Raw genomic sequence first — 20,950 nt, 5'->3', positions numbered from 1 at the left:
CAAACATATGCAACTGAGCCAAATACTTTGAGATGACTGATCTTAGGCTTACAGCTAGACCAAACCTCTTCAGGAGTCTTCCCTGTAACAGCCTGAGTGGGTGATCGGTTAAGAAGGTAAACAACAGTAAATACTGCTTCAGCCCAGAATCTGTTTGGAACACTCCTGTGTTGTAACATGGAATGAGCCATTTCAACAACCGTGCGGTTGCGACGCTCGACAACACTGTTCTGCTGGGGAGTGTAAGGTGTGGTTAATTGGCGTTTGATGCCATGAATATCACAGAAGTTGGCAAAAGCTGAGGAACAAAATTCCCCCCCATTGTCGGTCCTAAGGGTCATGATATTACGACCAGATTCTTTTTCAACTAAGGTTTTAAACTTCTGAAAGGTACTAAGAGCATCAGATTTATTTTTTAGAAAATACACCCACATCTTTCTACTGAAATCATCTACAATAAGTAAAAAATATTTGCAAGCAGTGATAGAAGCTGTATTCATAGGACCACAAATATCAGCATGAAGTAACTAAAGTACCTTAGATGCGCGCCAAGATTCTCCATCTTTGAATGAAGACCGATGTTGCTTTCCCGCTTGACAGGCGCTGCATACCCCCAACTGCTGAGTCTGAATATCAGGTAATCCTGACACAAGTCCCTCCTGAGAGAGCTGAGAGAGATACTGCATATTTAGATGCCCATATCGCTGATGCCATAGAGTGCTGATGGGAGAGACACGTGCTGCTAGAGCCACTTCTGGAGAGTCACCGGTATCAAGTAGCCTGTATAGACCATGGTCCTCTAGGCCAACAGCAACTGTTAGACTGGTCTCCCTGTCAATGATGGAGCACTTGTGTGCACTGAACACAACATCAAGCTGAGGAGAGTTCCTCATAATCTGGCTGACAGATAGCAGATTAATTTCCATACCAGGAACATAGTATACATTCAGAAATATGAGTGTGCGTCCACCAGACTGAATTTGAACTGTACCTCTGCCAGCTACTGTGTACTTCTCACCTCCGCCAAATACCACAGAATCACTGAAAGGTGAGAAGTCAATAAACCAGTCACGCTTGTGAGAGAAATGGCGTGATGCACCAGAATCAATGTACCATGCAGAGGAAGGAACATGATCTGAAGACCTTTTAGCCATAAAGGCGTAAAAGGCAGACTCTGTCTGCTCGGAATGCTCTGCAACATTTGCTGTCTGATGTGGCCCTCCCTGTTTCTTCTGTTCAGAAGCAATCCTCTGTCGGCAATCTTTCTTCATGTGACCGAACCTATGACAGTAATTACACTGCACACTTTTCTTCCTAGCAGGATCAAAAGGCTGAGAAGAGCCTTTTTGCTGAAAGGACTGAGAGGACTGATATTTTGCAGCAAATGCATTTTCCGAGGACACTGATGAAGCACTACTACCAAACTGCTGTTTCCACCGATCCTGCTGCAGAAGTTTGGTACATAATTCTGGAAACTTCAGATCAACATTTGTGGTGGTAATGTTAAGTGTTTCGATGAAGTGTTCATAAGATTTCGGTAGACTTTTCAAAGTAATGACTGCCATATCTTCTTCCTCCATGGTCTGACCAATGGCTTCGAGCTGATCTCGAATGTCTTTAATTTTGTTGAGATGTTCCTGTAAAGACATATGTTCGTCCATCATGATGGAGAACAACTGATTTTTGAGAAAAAAAGCTCTGCTTTTGTCAGATGTCTCGTGTAGTTCTTTCAACTGTTGCCAGATTTCGGCAGCTGTCTTGCCAGAAGGAATCTGTGGTAACTGATCATCAGCGACAGAGAGCTTGAGAAGCATAACAGCCTCTCGATTTCGATCATCAAATTTATCTTGATCGGTACCAGCTGTACCGGGACGAAGCTCTTTGCCCAAAATGAGCTGATCAAGACGCCTGTATTAAAAAATGGTCAACATTCTTTGTTTCCAAATGTTATAGTTGCTGCCATTAAAGCGTTGATTTCCTTCTAACATCAGATTGGTGAGCGTGGCCATTTTCCCAAAGAAAATACAGAAGTCTGACACACAAAAAAAAAAATGTAGCTGCCTGCTTATCCTGGTGTAAATCAAAACAGAAAATATTTACCCAGCAAAAATATATCTCCCCAGTCTAAAAAAATAGCAATAGAGCAGGTTCCACTGCTGTAGCTGTACCCTTCTTTTAAATTTTACAATAAATATTCACGATGGAAAAAATCCGCTGACTTGTATATGATACCTTGGACACTATTCAATAGATTGGAGCGATCATCTGAAATATCCCAAATTGGGAAAACTGCCGGCAGACAAGACCGTTGATGTTAAAACAAATACGTAGATTGAACAAAGTGAACCCACGTGAGCCGTCGAATGCCGTCAAGGCTTCACGTCTTTTTCCCGGTCTCTTCTTGCTGGATCTCTGAGAAAAAAAAATAAAAAAAAACGCTGCTGCTTCACAGTAATTATTTATCGGTCTTCTTGCTGGATCTCTGATACAAAACGCTGCTGCTTCACAATAATTAATTATCGGTCTTCAATGGCAAAATGACGTATCAATTGTCTACGTTTATATGCGTTTGTGATATAACTGATGCAAGCTGTGGAAATATCTTCAAATTTACGGCAAAATGACGTATCACGATGAGACCAATAGAAAATACGAGAGCCACGATGAGATGACAGGGGTTCAAAAAACAAAAAGACTGCTGCCCATAACACGCAGAGCGTATTTTCAAACCAGACGAACCATGCAACCCGGGAATAGCGATAGCTCGATCACCAATCCAAAATAATTACACGACTCCGATTTTCAAAACAAATGAGATTTGAATGAGAAGAAACACCTGGGTCACCTTTGCCGAAGAAATAGCCGGATTCGAAATGTCGGACTTTAATTTCAAGGCGATTTCACAATTCTGAGCCGGAAAGCCGTCCAGTTTTAATTCACGATTTCACGATTCCAAGCCGGAAAGCCAAAATGACTTTCACGATTCCGAGCAAACTGGCCAGCCAAAAAACAAATCCCGCTCCCACGAAACGGTCACCGCCACAAAGTTAATTCCTCAGAAAAATGATCATGCAGGAGAAGAATCCATTTCTGTATCGAGATGGACGACTGTAAGCTTTTATCACAGCGAGCAAAGCCGAGGCTAAGACTCAGTGAAGGCTACCTGGCTTACAGAGGGCTCGACCTTAGAAAGGACTCAAGAGATTAAGATGCAGAGAGAATAACTGTTCAAGAAATCTCTTAACCTGCCTCTGATACCATAAAAGAATGTTGAATGAATTCAGAATGAGCAAACAGCTCAATGATAATACAGAGATATTTACAATAATAGAAACATCAGGTTTCTATGTAGAATATGGAAACACTCAGTTTCGTCTAAGAAACTGCTTAAAAGAAAAAATAGCAACATCTAAAACACTGAGTATTAAATACTAAATAGGAATATTCTAATAGCTTCATGGTTTTCATGAGCAAGAGATTTTATTTTTGAGTCAAGACTCCCATTGAGAGTTTTTAGGAGTTATTTGTCATCTAGTCATAAAATGATAGAGTCAATGTCATGTTACACTTTGTAAAAGGTCAAATTTGTCTATGTAAAGTATCCTCCAAGACCTTGTCACTTATCCTCTTCAAGTCGGCCTACAATGATGGAAGAACATGCTAGAAGAAGTCGGCCTAACCTCTAGGGATCATGTCAGCCTAAAGGACATGTGTGGAGGTGTATATGCTATATATTGTCACACTCGGCCTCACTTAGAGGCAAGCGACTCAACAAGCATTTGATCAAGAAGAAGTGGAAGGAAGAATAGAAAAGGAGATTCTTTTGGGTATTACAAAGTAGGGATTCTTCTGGGGCAACGAAGAGGAAAGGTTTCTTCTAGATCAGTGAAGGAGAGATTCTTTTGGGCCAACAAAGAGGAAACGTTTCTTCTGGGTAAGCAAAGAAGAGGTTTCTTCTGGGCAAGCGAAGGAGAGATTTCTTTTGGGGCAGCAAAAGAAGGATACTTGTGGGTGATCGAGATAGAGATCTAGAGACCGAGTTTCTCTAGAGAAGATTAGTGAAAGCCTAGAGACTGAGATTCTCTAGAGGAAGCCGAGAAGGAGCAGTGTGAAGAATAGAGATCGAGTTTCTCTAGAAAGAGCCAAGGAAAGTAGTTTGGGATCAAGAAGAAAGTTGAGGAAGGGAAGAGGCAGAGCATCAAGGTTAGTGACAAGGTTCTTGGGAGGATACTAGAGTAAAGGGTCTGTGTCATGGTCTTAGCACTCGTCAATTGAAGATCTAGAAGAAGAATTTTGATCGGGTTTTCCTCTCAAGAGGTGAGAGGTTTTGTCCCTGGCTAACAAACCTACATACTGTGTCACTTGTCTTTTATTGTGCATATTGGTAATTGTCTTGACAAAAAGAACATAATAATAACATAACGAAGAAAAGACTATAAACTAAGAAGTAAAAGTGTATCACAAGCTATTACCAAGTAGAGAAATCTCTTAACTATCCATGCCCTAGATTTCTCAACATGTTGCATGCTCAAATTCTTTTCCTTTAGTGGATGTGAGCTTTAAGTTCCATTCCATTGGTGTAGTCAAAGGATTGCACTCAGCCATGCCAAACTTGTTCAACAAATCTCCAATGTACTTCTTTTGAGAGAGAAATTTAAACTTCAGATGTTGGGTTACTTCAATACCAAGATAGTAGTGAACATAGGCCGAATTTGTCATTTCAAAAGCTTGCCTTAGTTCTTTCTTCATGGATGCAATGTAGTTCTCATTGTTCCCTGTCATCAAAAGCTCATCTACATACACCACAAGATATACAACTGTTTTGCCAACTTTCTTGACAAGCAAAGTTGCATCATCAAGATCATAATGTTTGAAATTGAGTTTCAGAAGATGCTCAATAAATTTCTCGTACCAGGCTCGCAGTGCTTGCTTGAGGCCATACAAGGATTTGACAAGCTTGCATATTTTGTGTTCCCGACCCTTCACAACAAATCCTTCTAGTTGGGACATAAAAACATTTTCATTCAAATCTCCATTCAAGAAAGTAGTTTTTACATCCATTTGACGGGCTTTCCAACCATTCTAAGCTGCCAAGGCAAAGAGTGTCCAGATGGTAGCCTATTTTGTTGTGGGGACAAAAGTCTCCTCATAATCGATGTCTTCCTTTTGTGCAAAATTGCCACAAGCCTAACTTTAGCCATCTCCTTTATACTAATTCTTGAAGACCCACTTGCAGCCAATTGGTTTGGTCACCAATGGAGGATCAACCAGCTTCCAGGTGCCATTCTTTATCAAAGCATCATATTCTTTCTACATTGCTTTTTTCCATTCATCATGAGAAGCGACTTCTTTGAAGGAAGTTGGTTCAAAATCTGTAGACATATTTAGTTCATAATCATACGAAACATCCATATCAACAGGTGAATTAGGATCGTCTTCATCACCTCATTTTGTCTAATAGAGCTTCTTGTTCCTGACTTTCCAACCTCATCAGGACGAGCACTTTCAAGTGTCTTTGTGAGCCAATTTGGAGGACCTTTCTGAGATGGCCTAGGCTGCTCAGTTGACTGAGATGGGGCTAAATCAAGATTTAGCCTCCCAATTATGTCACTCACATCACTCAAAGTGTCATCTTGATTGGTTGCTGGAGTTTAATGCGGGGAGAGAGTGCTTTAGAAGGAGATTCCACAAATTAATCCAGTATAGGGATCCCCCCTTCAAGATGTGGAATCTCATTATCAAACTCTTGAAAAGACTTTGCATGTCCGAATCTATCCAAGCGATCAAGTTGTCGCTTAACAACATTGTCAGTCTTGGAAGATTTAAGAAAGATCACATCTCTAGATATTATAAACTTCTTATTCACTTCATCATAGAGATGGTATGCTTTGGAGGTATTTGAGTACCCCAAGAAGATACATTTGCGACTCCTTACATCGAGTTTGTTTCTTTGTTCCTTAGGTATCAAGGCATAACAAGTGGAACCAAAAACCCTGAGATGCCTCATCGAAGGAATGTGGCCATACCACATTTCATAGGGAGTCTTGTTTTTGATAGCATGAGATGGACACCTATTCTTTATATACACAACACATAGAATTGCATCAACCCAAAACATCAACTTAACATTCTTGAAAAACATCATTGAACGTACCATATTTAAGATTGTCCTGTTCATTCTTTCAGCTACTCCATTTTGTTGGGGATTATAAGGCACGATTGTTTGATGTTTGATCCCATGCTGGCAAAGATAATTTTCAAATTCATTTGAAGAATTTTCTTTTCCATTATCAATACAGATAGAGCCAATACGAGATTGTGCATCATTTTCAATCTATGAGTGAAAGTTCTTGAATGTTTCAAAAGCTTTAGATTTGTTCTTCAATAAATAAACCCAATATTTTGGTGTAATCATAAATAAATGTCATCATATATTTATTACGATTTGCAGAAGGAACATGCATTGGGCCACATAAATTAGAATGAATGAATTCAAGTTTTCTATGTGTTCTGGAATGAGAATCATGAAAAGACCGTTTGCTGTGCTTTCCCAAGATACAAACATCACATTGCTTAAGTTTCCTAGGAATAGTTGGCAAACCAGTAACACCATTTTTCTTCAACAAACAAAGGATGTGATAATTCAAGTGTCCAAATCTAGCATGCCATAAAAGACTTGATGGAAGGGTACCTTCATCATAGTGAGAACTATATGAAAAGTTTTTGTGCACGAGCAAAGGTTCTTTGTAGCTTTAGAATTCTTTCTTCTTCTATCCCAGTCATGACAAGTGAGTGATCTGATGCTTTTCTGACCTCAACCTTGCCATCAAATATGTGAATGGATTGTCTTTGCTGGCGAATGTGGACCAAAGACAAGTTTCTTCTCAACTCTAGAAGGTATAGAACATCATGTAGAAGAAAGTCTGGAAGACCAGGCAGTTTGAGCTTGATGGTACCTAGCCTTGATGGCTTGAGTTTTGACTTGTCTGCGAAGTAGACTGCTTCATCAACATTGTTAGTGATTTTTTCAAAGAAATCTCTTCTGAAAGTCATGAGGCAAGTTGGTCCTGAATCAAGCAACAAAGCATCTTTCCATGAAACAAGTGAAGCATTGAATAAGTATTCAGTTACTCCAATGTTGCAATGTCCCACAACATAATGAGCGGAGTCGGGTGCTTTTCCTTTCTCTTTACCTGGTGTTTTACCTTTTTCCTCATTTCTTTCCTGCTCGATTCTGTCCCAAGACAACTTACACATGGAAGCATCATGTCCATTTCTATTGCATCGTATACAATGAAGATTAGACTTTTCTCCTTGGAAATGTCTACCCCCTGCGCCTCTAAAATTCTTGCTTCCTCTTCCTCTTCGGCCACCTCTTCCTCTAGAAAGATCCTGTGCATGATTCTTCTCTTTCCGTGTAAGGCACACAACTTCATCAAAAGATTGAGGAGCTGTCTTCTTCCCAAAAGCCTTCTCTCTTTCAACAAACTTCTTCTCAAGGGAGTCAAAGGAAATCTCCTTAAGTTTGTCATTTGCTTGCAATGACTTAAGATAATGTGAATAAGTGGGATATAGTGCCTTGGCATAAACAGTGAGAGGAACATCTATTTCAACACCTGTGGCTTTTATGTCATGCATAATGGATCTTATTTCTGATGCTAAGGCAAGAGGGTCATCATTTTTCAACTCAAGATTGAACAACTTGATGGTCAGCTGAACCACTACAAGCTCAAAGTGTGAGCCATATAATTCCTTCAACTACTTAAGGCTTCAAAGGCATTTGAAAATGGCGAAATATGACGACTCACCTTTTCATTTACGGACGTTGCAATCAAGGCATAGGCCTTGTTGTTCTTGTTTTCCCAAATGGCAAGCTCCTTATCTGAAGTGGGATTTTCAGGTGCATTGTCTCCTTGTCCTTCACAAACCCCTTTCTACAACTTATTAAAAATTAAGGTGTGCTTTATCTTACAGGACCATTCATGATAGTTCTCTATGCCAGAGAGAACTATTCTTACAATGGAAATTAGTGAATGCATCATCAAAAGGACTATGTGCTTTTGATTTCCAAAATAATGCAGCGTTACTTTCTGCCTTCTTAGAAAACTGATTTTAAAAACTTTTCTACTAACTTCTCTCTTCACCATACAAAGTCCATATACCCTATGGTAATTTCATATAAAAAAGAGTTCAACAAATTTCTTATATACCATATATGGCCATTAAAATAAGTTCAACGATTTTTTTTTTCCATATGCCATCACATTACATAACATTTCATATGTATGAAATTTTATGCTATGACCCTTTTAATGACTGTTCATCATTTAAAAAACACCATTCGATTTTCATAAAAATATCAACACATCATTCAATTTTCCAATACCAAATGCAGCCCTTAAAAAAAATTTCAATGCAACATACCAATCAAACATAGACCAGGTTCGAACGAACCTTTAATAATTAACACATAAATCTCCATTCATTTTTTGAAAGTGTCCGTCCATTTCTATGGTCAAAACACAACCATTGCTCACAATTTCACGGTGGCCATCAGCGAATTGGTTCTGTTCGCCGTCGATGCAGGAACCTGATGAAAGAGCCTCTGAAGATCCTTGTGTATACAATGATAAATGTGGTTGAAGTAAGATCCTGTGAATATCCTTGCCTTGGAGAATGGATGGTGAGTCACTGAGCCGAACGTGGTTGAACGTTATGACCAGTCAAACTCCCAGAATCGCTCCTCCAAATGCACCGATTTCCAGGGTTTGATGGAGTTTAAATCGTAATTTGTAATGTCTCAACGTTCACAGTCCTTCAGAAAATTTCAAATGGTGGTAGAACAACAACGCAGAAATAAATTTAACACATTCAGTTAAGAAGGAGACACCAACGAACAGAGGATAGTGGCATGACAGGAGAGAGGGAAATTAGAAAATGGAATTTGAAACTAAATTTGAGCAGACAGAGGTAGAGCAGAGTTTTAATGGCAAGAAATAAGAGTTACAAGGGTAGAAACACTAATTTAGGGAGCTGGCTCTGATACCATGTCAGACCAGGAGTAACTCCACGAATGAAATTGTGTTTTACTTTTTTCATTAAGATAGATTATGGATATATACAAGGAGAGCGAGACTATTGAGTTTCATCCCCCAATGTCTCTTCGTCTTCAAACTTTATTTTTTTTGCTATTTACAATATTTACATAGGTTTTCCTAATCCCAAAGATTAGGTGTCAACAATGGTTGTGGGGAAGGCTTTGCGTTGCTTGTTTCTTTTGAGTTCCATAGCATTTGGTGGGGTGTTTGGGTGATTCTTTTGAGAATGTGATCGAGGTGGACATTGAGTTGAAAAGATGGAACGAGTTGAGTTGGCAGTTGAGGAGAATGGTTTGAGGGAGACTTTTGAAAAGTGTCCCCTGAAGTTTTTTCGCAAAATATTTTCACAAGATTGGGTATTTCTTTTATTACCTATTTCATTATCTAGGGGTGGGTGAGAAGTGCTTTGCAAAGTTGGATTTGAGTCTGTAGGGAGGGATGAATTGGGTGCCCATGGGTGGATGGTGAAGTGGAGTGGAAAGTGGTTGAATGACATGTGGTTGTTTGTTAACTAGTTGACTAAAGTGTCACAGGATTTTTAGCCGACAATGACTGAGATTTTGCTTGCTGTTGTTATTTTCAACTCAGCTGTTTTGGTTGACAAAGTCTAGGATGGTGAAAATTGAAAACCTCCTCTCAATGTGTCAATGCAAAAGTTTTCAACTTTTTCACTTATTGAATGGCCAAGGAAAGTAATTTCCTATGTTACACGGGGACATGCTTCCACAAGTGAGGTGTGCGTGCCCTATACTTCCCACATTTCCACATTTCCAGAATGGGGAAAACTCAGTGGGGACATTTCTGATTTCCCCATGTCCCTCCTTTGGGGAAACTTGGGGAAATCTGGGGGGATGTTTCCCAAGAATTGATGGATATTTCCTTATTGCAGGGAACGTCTAGGTGCCTCGCTTTTGAAAAGGAGGACTCCTGGGCATCCCTGCACAATTGCACAATGGCCTTAGAAATTCAGTTAAAAAGAAAGCAGAAGAAATTAGAACCCTAAAGGTAATGTCAGGTCCCCTGGATGTGTTTCCCCATTCCTGTGTCTCCCTGTCCCTGAAACTTGGTAGATCATAGGTAATTTCCATTTCAGGCTAGTTTTTATGTTTCAACATTCATTTTTTCAAGGATACCCTTTCCTTTGCCCTTAGTCAGAGGGATAAGATTAATGTATTTAGTCTCATAAGAAGCTGCTGTTAAGGGGGGAGAAATGTCTTTATCTGGTGGATTAGATTTAAAGTTCTTTTTTCTTGTAGATTGTAATTGTGAAGGCTATATATCAAGTAATTTTATAATGCTATATCATTATGTTATGCTTTGCTACATTTCTATATTCTTCTTTTAGGTTCAGCTTGTAGATTGCTTAGGGTCCTCCTTGGAATGTTGGTTTCACCCTGTTCTGGACTCTACCGGGCAACATTTCTTGATTGCTGTGATGTACTTTGAGGCTAGAAATTCATTAACCATTGAATCGCACTGATTGTGAATGCATGTGAGGCACTATCTTCTGATTGAGCCAAGAGGCTCGTTCTACAACCTAGTATGAGGGCGATGTGTTATTCCGTTTGTGTTCACTGTGGGGTTGACACGTGTCTTTTTAAAATAAAAATAAAGTATTCTTTAAATTAGAAAATAATGTCGGCTATAATTAAAATAAAAAATGAATATAAATATTTGGTTAGTTTCACTTAAAAGTATTATAAAACATAGTCCCACTCTAATCGTGCTTGCTTTATTGGTTGTTGATATTACAACTCAATACAAAGGAGATATGGTAAAAATATGATGTACATAAGAAATAAGATAATTTTATTATCAAATTTAAAAAAAAAGTAATTAAAAAATCACAAAAAAGTTGATATTATTTATATTTTCATATTTCAATATCCCATGTTAACTAATTTATTTTAATATTAACTTTAGAAAAAACATAAACATATACGTATATATATATGAACCACAATAAAATATTTCAATGTGCAAAGAGACGAAGTAATTGAAAGGAAAACGATTCAATTCCATTCTTGTAACAATGATAAGAGGGAGATGTGTAATTAATTCAATTTTAATATAAAATTAATATGTGATATTTAAAAAAGGAGTAGTCTCTAAGTGCAACTTTTTGGAGTTTTCGGTGGATTTCTGACTGGAATCTGGCGAAAAAATCTGTGGCCAAATGTTGATTTGTATTTTTTAAACTAGTTGTGAAGCGTTCACCTATCAAACTTGTGATTTCAATGAATCCTTGCTGGATTCTAGACAAATTAGATCGGAAAATAAACTGGAAAACTTTCCAAAAAGTCGCACTCAAAGACTACTCGTTTAAAAAATATTATTAGTAATTAAAAAATTCAATGTACATAATAGATAAAATATTTCAATATATAAAATTAAGTAATATTGAAATGTATTTAAAAATATACTAATAGAAAAAAGGCTTTAATGTGGACAATGTAATCCATAAATAAAATATCTCAATGCTTATGTTAACTTAATTATTTCAATGTCAACTCTCTCTCTCTCTCTCTCTCTCTCTCTCTCTCTATATATATATATATATATAGAGAGAGAGAGAGAGAGAGAGAGAGAGAGATTTTCTTCTTAACCATCAAGTCCCTAGAGGGATGAAACCTTTGAGGTGCGATTTTTTTTAAGTCTTGCACTATAAAAAGGGTTTGCACTTCAAGAGATTTGATGCTTCTCAACTCTTGCTAGATAGTGGTTAATATGGATCTTTTTAATTAAAGCATTATAAAAGATCAATATTCTCACTTTCACCACTTTCACTATATTCTTTGGGTTTGTTGTTAATATTACCACCTAGTATGTAGGAAATAATAAAAATAACACTCTCACTTTTAGTCATAAATAAAATATTTGGATATCCATTACTGTGTAATATATAGACACATTAACAATAAAATAATTTGAGAGCACGCGCGCGCGATAGGGAATGCGTTCTGCTAGGTTTTCGACCAGCTGCCGCCGCCATGGCTGCTCCAGGGGGTGCGGAGCCCTCTCCCACCCCTCCGATTTCGCCTGCAGAAGCCTTCAAGAAGATCCTTACGCAGAGAGGGAAAAAACGAATGCAGCCTGAAGCTCCGAAGTTTATCAAAAAATTAGAAGAAATCCCAGAAATTGCTCTACCAGAAGACCAGACAATCAAAATCGCCCTTGCCCTGGCTGACAGAGGTTTAGTAGGGCAGTTTATGGGACGATGGCCAACAACCAAATCGACTGATGAATGGGTGCAAAGAAACTGGAGACCCCTGCTCCCAAACAATGTAATCAGCTACCCGATTGGAAGGGGCTACTTCATCTTTGAATTCACTACCAAGGAAGACCGAGATTTGGTGTTCAGAAATGGCCCATATTTCATGGGAAACCAAGGTCTCTTTCTGAATAAATGGACACCCGACTTTGACCCCTCAGTCGATGTCCCAAAGGAGGTCCCTGTTTGGGTTCGGCTCCCCAATCTTCCAATACACTGCTGGAGCTACCAAGCACTGCAAAAGATAGGAAATGGACTGGGAAGATTCATCGACAAAGCTGATAACAAGGGCCAATACACCTGCGCCAGAATATGCGTGGAAGTGGATCTCGAAGCTGGGCTACCGGAAGCTATCAAGTTGACAGTGGGAGATTGGCATCACTACCAGAAGCTAGACTACGAGCAACTCCCATTTAAATGCAGGATCTGCCATGAACATGGCCATTTTCAACGAAACTGCCCTAAAGCACCATCAGGGGATAAAGAGGAAGAAGAAGGATGGAAGGAAATAAAAAAAGGAAAGGTAGTCTCAAAGCCAAACGAGAAGAAGCAGACAGAATCAAAGGGAAATCCCCAGCCCAACGACAAAACCAAACCAGTCTCAAATGAAGGCCCATCCACAGCTGAAAAGGGGGAGGCCTCAGAGAAACATGAAGAAACTGAAGGTCAGCCGAAGGAAAGGAAAGAATCCGAAGAAGAATCAAATCCCCAACTAACCAAGGCAGATCAAGGGGGAAAAGCAGGCGATGACGAACACATTAGTCTTGCCTCCGAATCAGGAGAAGAATCAGAAGAAAGAGAATCTGAATCAGACAGTTCTCAAATCTCTCCTATCAAAACATCCAGGGGCCGAAAATCCAAGAAGAAACAAAGAGAGGAGAAAACCTACATGGATGTTCTCCAAGGTTCCCAGAAAACCCTCAAGGGAATGATGAATACCAGATCCGGGCGCAAGAATAACAAGGCTCCAAAAGGAGCCACTCCCCCCCTCTCCAGTAAATAATGAAATACGTCTCCTGGAATTGCAGAGGATTAGGTAGCAGGCTGAAAGAAGAGGCCCTGAAAGACATTGTAAGGTTGCATATGCCTGAAATCCTTCTCATCCAGGAGACAAAGATGGAGGACTCTCTTCTCCTCCAATCCAGCAAAACATTCTAGCGCAAAGGCCCTGGAAGAGCTGTCAGTGCTAGAGGTGCCTCTGGTGGGATCGCCTCCTTCTGGGACAGCTCCAAATACGACTTGATTCAAGAAGAAAGTGGCCAGCACTGGATTTTCACTCAACTCCTTCACAAAGACTCTGGTCAACAAGTAAGTTTATTTAACCTTTATGCTCCAGTCTTGCCATCGGAGAAAAAAATTTGCTGGGACTCGCTCCAGTCCTTTCTTGTTTTGCACAATCCAGGAAATATCATTATTGCAGGGGATCTGAACGTTACTCTAGCTGCTGAAGAGAAAAAAGGTGGTTCACCTGTAAGGGACCCTGCCAGAGAATGGGTAGAAGACATCATGAACGATTGGGATTTGGAGGACATCAAACCTTCAGCCGGGAAATATACTTGGTCTAATAAAAGACTAGGTCCCAGCCATATAGCAGCTCGCTTGGACAGATTCCTTGTCCAAACCTCCTTCCTCACTAGTGGCCTAATGACCTCATCCAAAATTCTGCCCAACTGCACCTCTGACCACAAACCCATAAGTTTGGAACTCTCCGTGGATAGATATCTTGGACCCATTCCATTTAGATTTAGCCCGTTATGGATTCAGCAAGAGGGGTTCAATGAGGTGGTTGCTGAAGTCTGGAACCGGAAAATTCAGGGTTCCCCTTTCTTCGTGTGGGAAGAAAAATTGCGGGCTCTTAAGAGAAAGCTCAAGGAATGGGCAAAAGCTTTGAAAACTCCTGCTGCCAATCGAAAAGAGTCTATAGAAAATCTTGCTGCCCTCCAATCCTCAATGGAGAATTCAGATATTACTCAAAGTCTGCTCCAAAAAGAAGTTGAGTTACAAAAAGCCTTTCATAAAGCCAGTAGGGACGAAGAGGAGTATTGGAGACAGAAATCTAGAAACTTATGGTTACAAGCCGGCGACAAAAATACTAGTTTCTTCCACAAACATGCCGAAGCCCGAAAGCAATACAAAAATGTTTCAGAAATCCGATTCCAAGACACAGTGGTTAATGATTTTGAGGGCATAAAGAGAGCAGCATTCTCCTTTTTTAAAGATCTCTATTCAGCTCCTGATTACCAGCCTATAGATCCCCAAGCATATCCGTACAATCTGATCCCCTTCTGTGTGCAAGACCCCGTCAATAATATGCTGACTGCCCCGATCAGCATGGATGAGCTCAAGAAAGCTTTGGATTGCATGGACCCGGATAAAGCGCCAGGGCCTGATGGGTTCACTGCCAGGTTCTTTCAGTCTTGCTGGTCAATTATCAACAAAGACCTTCTGAGAATGGTAAGGAAATCCCAATTTTGTACTAAGATAGGAGGCAGCACCAATTCAGCCTTCCTGGCTTTGCTTCCGAAAGAAAAAGGAGCTTCTGAGTTCAGTAGATTCCGCCCCATTTCGTTGTGTAATACTAGCTATAAACTTATTACCAAAATAATATCCATGCGCCTCAAGAATATATTGCCGAACATCATACCGGAGAACCAAGGAGGCTTCATCAAAGGGAGAAAGATACTGGATAATATTGTACTGGTTCAAGAGGCAGTACATTCAAGTGTCCAGAGAAAAGAGAAAGGAATGGTAATAAAACTAGATCTGGCTAATGCCTTTGACAGGGTGAGGCATGACTTCCTGTTTGCAGTTATGACAAAAATGGGCTTTTCAACAAAATTCACAAATTGGGTGAAAGCCTGCATCGCCTCTCCTTGGATTGCTCCGCTGGTAAATGGAAGATCAACTGAATTTTTTACAGCTTCAAGGGGATTAAGGCAAGGCTGTCCGCTGTCCCCGCTTCTCTATGCCATTCAAGCCTCAGTGTTGAGTTTCCAGCTCGACTACTGTCAACAAATCCAAATTCTGCCAGGTCTCAGAATGGTGCAAAATGTCAAAGAAATAAACCATGCTCAATTTGCCGACGATACTCTGCTACTAGGTGGAGCGAGTATTATTTCGGCCAATTCTTTCAAAAAGGAACTGGACATCTATAAGGAAGCATCCGACAGCAAGATTAACTACTCAAAAAGTACAATCTATGGCTGGAATTGCTCAGCTAAAAACCTTGCTGATATAGCTAGGCTTCTTGAAATGAAAATCTGTCAAGACTGGGATTCTTTCAAATATCTTGGGATCCCAATTTTCAGATCCATCCCCAAAGTTTCCCATTGGTTGCCCCTTTTGGACAAGCTCAAACTCAGAATTAATGCCTGGGGAGCCTCCTGGCTGAACACTGCTGGGAAAATTATCCTTATAAAATCTGTCTTAACAAGCATGCCTCTGTTTCAGCATTCCATTCTCCTCGCCCCCAAAACCTTTCTCAGTAAAATGGATGGTATGCTGAGAAGATTTTTGTGGGAAGGGGGAAAAAACAACGAAAGAAGGCTTCATTTAGTAAATTGGGACACCATTAAGAAACCTTTCATAGAAGGAGGTCTGTAAATTAGAGACTCGGCTGCCCAAAATCTCGCTCTTGGCTCAAAAATATTGTGGAATATTGTGGCAGGAAAAATAAGCTGGAGCAAGAAAGTGCTGTGGAAGAAATACTTTCAAGGTCAACGATTGAGATGTCTTGATCTTCCTCCAAAAAATTCCAAAGGCTCCCCAATATCCAAACTTTGTATCGCTGCTCTGGACAACTTCAGCCTCAACCTCTATTGGATCCCAGGTAATGGGAAAAAAATAAGAATTTGGAATGATCAGATTCTTGGAGACCAGCCTCTTCATCATATAAAAGGCCTGGCAAATATTAAGCTATGGTTGCATTCCAACAACAAGGAAACTCTATTGGGACATAACCAACTGGACGGAGGATGCTGAAAGAAGATGGGACAGCTGGAATCTCGGGGAGGTACCACACCATTTGCAATCTGAAGCTTCTTTACTGTTAGACAATCTGCAAGGGAAATCACCATTATCAGCAACAGCCAAGGATAAAAGAGGGTGGGGCTCCCATACTGGCTCCTACTCGGTAGCTGAAGGATACAAAAGTTTAATTGCTGTCCCGAATGTCCCTCCAGACCCAACGCAATGGAAATTCATATGGAACTTTCCTTCTCTCCCTAAAATAGACTTTTTCTGCTGGACACTTGCTCATAATAGTATTCTCACAGGAGACAATCTGAGAAAACGGGGAATGGAAGGGCCCTCCAGATGTCCATTATGTATATCAGAGGAAGAAACAGCTGATCACCTGTTGCTGCTGTGCCCCTTTGCCAAGGCAGTCTGGAAAGGGGTCCTGAGTTCAAGGGCGGACAAGATTGAGCTACCAAGAAGTGTGCCATCCCTGTCCTACGAGTGGGCCAAGCTTCCTCCAATCTGCACCAACAATAAAAACCTCCTTAGGACTGCTTGGATGTGGACCCCTAAATACATATGTTGGAAATTATGGCTGGAAAGGAACAACAGAATCTTCAGAGGAGAAATCTGCACTGTAAACAATGTTATATCCAAAATTAAAGCTTTATTGGGAGAGACTTTGGAAGCTAAGCCAACCCTAAGGAATGAAGTAAAGCTGGACAATGAGGAGGAGCTGTGGCTAAAAGAAATCGTTCCAAATAATCAACCCATCCCTACTATTCCAACCACTTGCCATGCTAAGTGGGAAATCCGTATGGAAGAACAGGAATTTCTAAAGTGGAGATCGGCACTAGATGACCATTGTCTTTTCTTCGACGGGGCCTCTAAAGGCAATCCAGGAGCTGCGGGTGGAGGTGGAGTGCTGCTGAAACCCGATGGGTCTACTTTTCTCAAGTACCATTGGGGTCTGGGAATCGAATCAAATAATAGAGCTGAGGCTCTAGCTTTGTGGCAGGGGCTGACTCTGGCTCTAAAACGGAACATTCAAACATTGACGGTCTTCGGAGACTCTCGGCTCATCATTCAAGCAATGAATTCTCCTTCGAATCAGTGGCAGATTCATTTAGGCCGAATTCTAAAGAAAATAAGACCCATGCTGGCTAAGTTTCAGAAAATCTCCTTCTACCACATTATGAGGCAGCATAATTCTCAAGCTGATTTTGAAGCCAACCTTGGAGCTGCCAGAAGCCAAAGAACCCTATCAGTCAATTTGGAAGATTCTCTCTGCATCATCCCATAATCGGATTAACCAGTAATTCTGTTTTAACACAGAAAACCCAGAAATTTGCTTGCTGGAAATGGTGTTTCAGCAACACAGTTATTTTATCAGTTACTGAAACTGGTGTTTCAGCAACGCCGCTCGTGGTGTTTCAGCAACGCAAAATTTTGACGTCAGGCTCTGTACATTCAATCGGACAGCTGCCCATTTCGCACGGCTCTTTCTGCTCCAGGGGGAATTGCTTTGACAAATGATTTTGAAGCCAACCTTGGAGCTGCCAGAAGCCAAAGAACCCTATCAGTCAATTTGGAAGATTCTCTCTGCATCATCCCATAATCGGATTAACCAGTAATTCTGTTTTAACACAGAAAACCCAGAAATTTGCTTGCTGGAAATGGTGTTACAGCAACACAGTTATTTTATCAGTTGCTGAAACTGGTGTTTCAGCAACGCCGATCGTGGTGATTCAGCAATGCAAAATTTTGACGTCAGGCTCTGTACATTCAATCGGACAGCTGCCCATTTCGCACGGCTCTTTCTGCTCCAGGGGAAATTGCTTTGACAAAAATCAAGGCGTTGGAAGGTTAGAATGAAGACTAGAGATGGAAAACGATTTTCATACTCCCAAGTGGAAATAGCTCATATCCGATTAGCTCCTCTGGCAACAGAGTTAGAGGAAGGCTCCAGAAAGGCATACTCAGGTTGTCAGAATCAGCTGGTAACATCAAGGTAAAGAACCATCCGGCAGAGATACAGCGTTGCTTCTCCAAAAGACGACCCTGAATCAAAGATTGATCATGGATTCGTGGACTTCATGAACTCAGAGAGAAATGAAATTGAGAAACTCAATCCAATGTAAATGCAAGCGGCAGCTGTTTTGCCGCCTTTTAAATAAAAATCTAACCGTTAAAGTCAAAAAAAAATATATATAGACACAGAATTTAATTTTTCAATTACTTTATATAATATATTGACATTTTAGTATTATTATTATTTTAAAGCATATATAATATGTAAATTGTTGACATTGAAATAATTTAGTTAACATAACCATTGAGATATTTTATTTATGGATTACATTGTTCACATTAAAGCTTTTTTTTTATTAATATATTTTTAAATACATTTCAATATCACTTTCAATCTTTTTACTTTCAATTACTTCTTCTATTTGCACATTAATTAACATGGATATTAAAATGGATTATTTACGTATCCAATTAAAATATGAAAATATAAATAACATCACTTTATTTGTTTTTGGTTTTAATAAAAAGTTGATATAAAATTATCTTACATGGAAATATTTTATTTATAACTGAGAGTGAGAGAATATTTTTATCATATTTTTACAGTTAGAGCAGGACTGCGTTTTATAATATTTTAAGTAAAACTAATCAAATATGTATATATTTGTTTTTTATTTTGATTATAGCCAACATTGTTTTTTTATTTAAATAATATTTGTATTTTATTTTAAAAGAGAAGTGTCAACTCCATGTTAAGCATGGACGGAATTATACATCCTTCTCATATTGGGTTTCATTTTCATGTTTCATGCATGGGGTTTTTGGCTATTTTTTCTTTGATTAAGAGACATTTGTTTTGAAAAAAAGTTATGGACAACATACTGATTTGAAAGCATAGATTTGAACCATTTTTATTTTTTATTTTTCAGGCAGATCTTCTTCTATCATATGGGTATGAAGAGGACTTGAAATCTCTGGTTCATTATATTCCACGTCGTTGTCAGTGCATCCTAATGTCTGCAACTTCAAGGTATGTGTATATTATGTAGAAGTTGTTGTACTACTGTTTTATGTTCATATTTGGGCATAGGGCATTCAGTTATTATTAGCAGTTGACATCTGGGAGCTCCACTGGGAAGGAAGGAATGAAAGAAATAAAATGCTTGATCATTCTTCACCAGGCATTTTGTATGACGGACAATGATATTCTATGCTTTAGTTTGTGTTCTGAACTGTAATTATTTTCTATATATCTGGACCAAAACGAAGTTTATGCACATTTTCATGCATTTTTACTACTGAAGGAAGCTATTTTATGGTTTATTGCTCGCCTTTTAACAGGGAAGGTCTGCTATCCGATAGTTAATTTGAAACTTTAGTGTCAGAATTTGTTAAGCTGACTTACAGTTTACCAAATCTTGGCATTGTAATCAGAACTATACTGCGGATTATTGGTTGGAGGAATCTACTATTTCTTGGGCGATCGGCCCTAATTTACTGAAGTTTGTGGAGGAGTTATATCACTTTTAAAGATCCTTTATGTTCATGCGTTACATAGATGAATGCCCATTGTTTGAAGACTAGATGAATGTGCACTGCTGTGTATGACCTTTTCTGATTTATTGGAAACCCTAGCCAAAATAGAAACCCTAAGGGCAAAAAATTCTCTTGGGATATTACGGTAGTATCAAAGCTGTGCATCCTGCCAACTTGTGAGTGTATGAGCTTAGTATGCTTCCAGAAGATACAAGTATAACCATGGAGGATAGGGAAGGACGAAGAGGTACTAATGATCTCTTGCAGGTTCCTCAACTGCAACCCCAATCGAAGCTTTGAAAAAAAGACCAAGCAATGCTTCCTCAGGTGTGACCTTCAGTTTTAGATGTGATGAGTGAGCAGCGTTCTACTTAAAGTTAGTGGGAAAGATCCGTGCCAAGGAAATGCTAGATTGTAAAAAATTCAATCAGGGTGCTGCTAGTGTGCATCAGGTTGTTAAAGTTTTCATGGATGTTCAGAGTAATATTAGTCATGTGATACTATGTCACAAGGTTCGTCGAACTTTAACCTTTTGGCTCGAATTTTGGCAAACCTTAAATTTTTTTGGAGGTTGGGCGAACCTCATAGCCATTGACCAAGTGCATAAATCAAAACTCATAACTTCATGTCACAACTCAAGCTTGTAATTTATCCTTGCAGTTTCCATGTCCATGATAGCATTTTTGATGTTTACTTATGTTGATTTCTTACTATTTTATCCTATAATTCATTATATATATATATATATATATACACGAACCTAATGACGAACCTCATCCGAACCTCATCAAAATATTCGAACTCAAACCGAACCTAATCATTGTCGAACCCGAACTCGAATCCGAACCATGTGACATTGATGTGATATAGTTGGGGAATAATGGTTGTAATATTTTATCTTCAGGAAATGTCTCTATAATCGCACAATATCCCGGAATTGGAAATTCCTTAATATCTAAAGACCATGCAGATTTAGGAGTTTCATTAAAAGACAATTGAACGAGTCTATCTATTTTGACAGAGGAGCATAGTTGTTTGTTGCAAAAGCAGGATTCCA

The 20,950-nt window shown here is 39.4% G+C and overlaps 1 protein-coding gene across 2 annotated transcripts in view; it reads left to right on the top strand.

The window, feature by feature from the left end:
* LOC149158450 (P-loop containing nucleoside triphosphate hydrolases superfamily protein) overlaps positions 1–20,950 on the top strand; it is a 159,991-nt gene that overhangs the window by 16,559 nt on the left and 122,482 nt on the right. For both annotated transcript variants that reach the window (XM_089436225.1, XM_089436224.1), the window contains exon 9: positions 19,287–19,387. In XM_089436225.1, the coding sequence (XP_089292351.1) occupies positions 19,287–19,387 (101 nt within the window). The remainder of the gene's footprint in view (positions 1–19,286; positions 19,388–20,950) is intronic.

Source organism: Pinus tabuliformis, chromosome 5_2 (genome assembly GCF_031772625.1).
Source record: "Pinus tabuliformis cultivar Carrire ecotype Pingquan chromosome 5_2, CPIR1, whole genome shotgun sequence".
NCBI classification, from domain to species: Eukaryota; Viridiplantae; Streptophyta; class Pinopsida; order Pinales; family Pinaceae; genus Pinus; species Pinus tabuliformis.
The sequence above is the reverse complement of the archived record's forward strand: the minus strand, read 5'-3'. Positions and strand labels throughout refer to the sequence as shown.